At 47.9% G+C, this 3,285-nt stretch overlaps 1 protein-coding gene across 1 annotated transcript; it reads left to right on the forward strand.

Annotated features, from left to right (window-relative positions):
• Positions 1–1,168: 1,168 nt before the first annotated feature.
• On the forward strand, positions 1,169–2,668 carry LOC128404676 (olfactory receptor 6V1-like). Its single transcript, XM_053370464.1, has one exon. The coding sequence runs from the start codon at positions 1,675–1,677 to the stop codon at positions 2,617–2,619; it is 945 nt and encodes a 314-aa protein (XP_053226439.1). The 5' UTR covers positions 1,169–1,674; the 3' UTR covers positions 2,620–2,668.
• Positions 2,669–3,285: the final 617 nt, after the last annotated feature.

The raw sequence follows: 3,285 nt of genomic DNA on the forward strand, positions 1-3,285 counted from the left end.
AACAAAGGAGTGTAGCCCTCCTCCTGAGCTAATAAAAAATATGGTTATGGATTAGTCACCAGTTCTGCTCCAAGATATGATTTGGGGAGAAGAGAGGAGGGAGGGACTGTTCTTTATCAAGGACAAGAAATCCAGAACCACCACTGACACTGGCTGTACCTTCCAGAACTGTAACTCAAAGACTTGGGCCTGAGCTTGCTTTTCCCTCCTCCTTCCCATTCATTCTTTTCTTGTGTGTCATGTCCTTTTAGATTGTGAGCCTGAGGACAGGGCCCACTGAAGAACTGGTTTTTGTAAGCTGCGTTGAGAGCTTTTTGGGCAGGGTACAAATGCACTGGCAAATAAATCACAGTGTGCTTTTGGTGGGGAGTGGGTGGCTCCCATCTAATTTGGTGGTTCTTGATTTTAAAAGGGAAGTTGGGATAGAAGCCTGCCGGGTGAGTGTGAGCCCTGGCACACTGTCTTGCCAGACTCATCATCTTACAAAATATGAAATAATCCAAACAGACCTATAAGCAAAGGTCTCCCTCTTCACAGCCTACATTCCAGCCTCCAGACGGTTTGCTCTCCCTTCCGAGGAGCTTATTTTACATCTTCACTGAGTTTGAAACGACTCAAAAGCAACTCAATACCTTTATCACATGATCTAAGGTTACACCACTCACATGTTAGCTACCAGAGAAACAACAATCAGTTGATCATTGACTTAGCAAGAAGTCAAAAGTGCTTGCCCCAGCTTTCAATACAGCCTCATGGAAAATCCCCATGTTAGCAACAATCATTAATACACATAGCCATTCCCATTTCAGTAAATTAAACAATATTACCGTATTTTGTGCTCTATAGGACGCACCGGACCACAGGACGCACCTTGTTTTAGAGGGGGAGAACAAGGGAAAAAAATCTCCCCCTCTCTGCTCAACGCCCCTTCAGCAAAGCGGCAGGAGAAACGGAGCCCCTTCCATTTCTCCTCCCGCTTGGCTGAAGGGGCGCTGAGCAGCTCTCCCTCTCTGCTGAAGCCAGGAGAGTCTTGCTCTCCCAGCTTCTGCGAGAGGGACCTGAAGCCTGCAGAGCGCAGCAGGAACTCGCGCTGCGCTCCACAGGCTTCAGGCGGCTATCCCTGAAGCGAAATTGCACACCGAGCGAAAAATACGGTACTTAACTTTTCCTGACCCCTTTGGGATTCAAGTGGGGCATCAAAACTAAAAACGACAGACATTATGAAAATCTTCAACTCTGTCTTGATCGCAGTGAGTTCTTTGTTCCTTCGGTAGCACTAGGACAGAGAGTAGCCCATGTTGCCCTGACCGTCATGGCAAATAGTCAGGGATTATAGGAATTATAGTACAGCAAGATATGGTGACCCCCTGCTCTAAAGCTTTGTTATTGTCTTCTTACCTATGAACGGGGTTAACCTTTCTGGTTCTCTGTCTGCGCAAGTGTTTTATCTTCAGATTACCCTTTTGGGGGGCGTTGGTAATGTGCTTGTTCCCCCCACTGCCCTTTTCGTTCTCTCAATATGTTGTGCATGATTATGAGGCAACGTGACAATGGCCTACACAAGGAGAAAGCTGGGGAGGGGGAAGGTGCCACCATCCCTCCTTTATCCAGCAAAGACTAATCATCTGCTTATTTTGCTTGTCCTTCAGAGAGAAGAGTGGAAGAAACAGGGCGATGAGAAACCAAACACACACTGCAGAATTCATCCTGATAGGCTTCTCAACAACAAGGGGGTTGCAGAATGTTCTGTTTGCACCATGCCTGGCGTTCTACCTGGTTTTGTTAGGTGGAAACACTGCTATTGTTACAATGGCCTGTCTGGATCCTCGTCTTCACACACCTATGTATTTCTTCCTGTGTAATTTCTCTGTGGCAGAGACTCTGGTCACATCCACTGTGGTCCCCAGAATGTTGGCAGGCCTAATGGTGGAAAGAAGTGCTATCTCCTTTGGAGGGTGCCTGGCTCAATTTTACTTCTATTTTTCGCTGGGATCCACAACCTTCCTTCTGCTGGCTGTAATGTCAATTGACCGCTACGTGGCCATTTGCCATCCTCTGCATTACTCTGTCATCCTGAGCAGCAGAATTTGCATCCAGCTTGCCCTTGGATCCTGGGCAATTCCCTTTCTTTTCATGATTCCCCCAACCATATTCAGGTCCCTGCTATCCTTTTGCAGCTCTAATCAGATTGACCACTTCTTCTGCGATAACGCACCCTTGCTCAAGCTCTCCTGTTCGGACACCCGCCTCATTGAGCTTGGGGACTTCCTCCTTGCGATTCTGTTTGTCTTAAGCTCTTTTGTTGTCATAATAGCATCCTACGTCGCTATCATCTCCACCGTTCTGAAGATCCCCTCTAACACTGGTCGGCAGAAGACCTTCTCCACCTGCACCTCACATCTCATTGTGGTGGGCATCGGCTATGGCACTGCTATCTTCATCTACGTGAGGCCTGGCAAGAGCCACTCCACAGATATGAACAAAATGGTAGCCCTCTTGACGGCTGTAGTGACCCCATTCCTAAGTCCCTTCATCTTCACTTTGAGGAATCAGAAAGTCAAGGAGGTCTTCAGTGACTGGTTGGGGAATTTAAGAGGTTTACAGAGAACAAAACTGTGATTGGTGAGAATAATAAAAAAGGACTGCATTTCTGGTACAGACCAAGGTCCCTCTGGTATAGCAAAGTATATAACAGTCAGTGGCGTAGCGTGGGTTGTCAGCACCTGGGGCAAGGCAAGTAATTTGCGCCCCCTAACCCGTGGATTTGCGCCCCCTAACCCTAACCCCCAGATGTTGCGCCTGGTGCGGCTGGCCCCCCCTGCACCCCCCACACTACGCCACTGCTTGTACCTGTTTTGGGCATAACCTCTGAGGATCATCTTGTCCAACACCCTGCAATGCAGGAATCTCAGCTAAAGCATCCATGACAGATGGCCATCCAAACTCTGTGTAGAAACCTCAAAGGAAGGAGAGTCCATCCTCTGCTAAGGAGGACCATTCTACTGTTGAACTGCTCTGTCAGAAAGTTCTTTCTGATGTTTAGTCAGAATCTTTTTTCTTGTAACATGAATCCATTGGTTTAGGACCAGTTGTAGCTTGCAGCTTACACAGTGAAACCCTAGCCCTGTCTACATAGAACGTAGAGTGAATTCAGTGGGGCTATCTCCTACAGAAGGGGGGTTAGGATGGCAGGCTTTCTGTACAAAGCTAAAAATCCTATCCTTTGCTCCACACACTGTTTCCTCTGGCCTCGCCCTCCACTAGGATGCGGTCCGTGAAACGTTG

Source organism: Podarcis raffonei, chromosome 17 (assembly GCF_027172205.1).
Source record: "Podarcis raffonei isolate rPodRaf1 chromosome 17, rPodRaf1.pri, whole genome shotgun sequence".
Lineage (NCBI taxonomy): Eukaryota > Metazoa > Chordata > Lepidosauria > Squamata > Lacertidae > Podarcis > Podarcis raffonei.

Bases quoted from the DNA above. Each gene is read 5' to 3' on its own strand.
- LOC128404676 (XM_053370464.1), top strand. From the start codon at position 1,675: ATGAGAAACCAAACACACACTGCAGAATTCATCCTGATAGGCTTCTCA.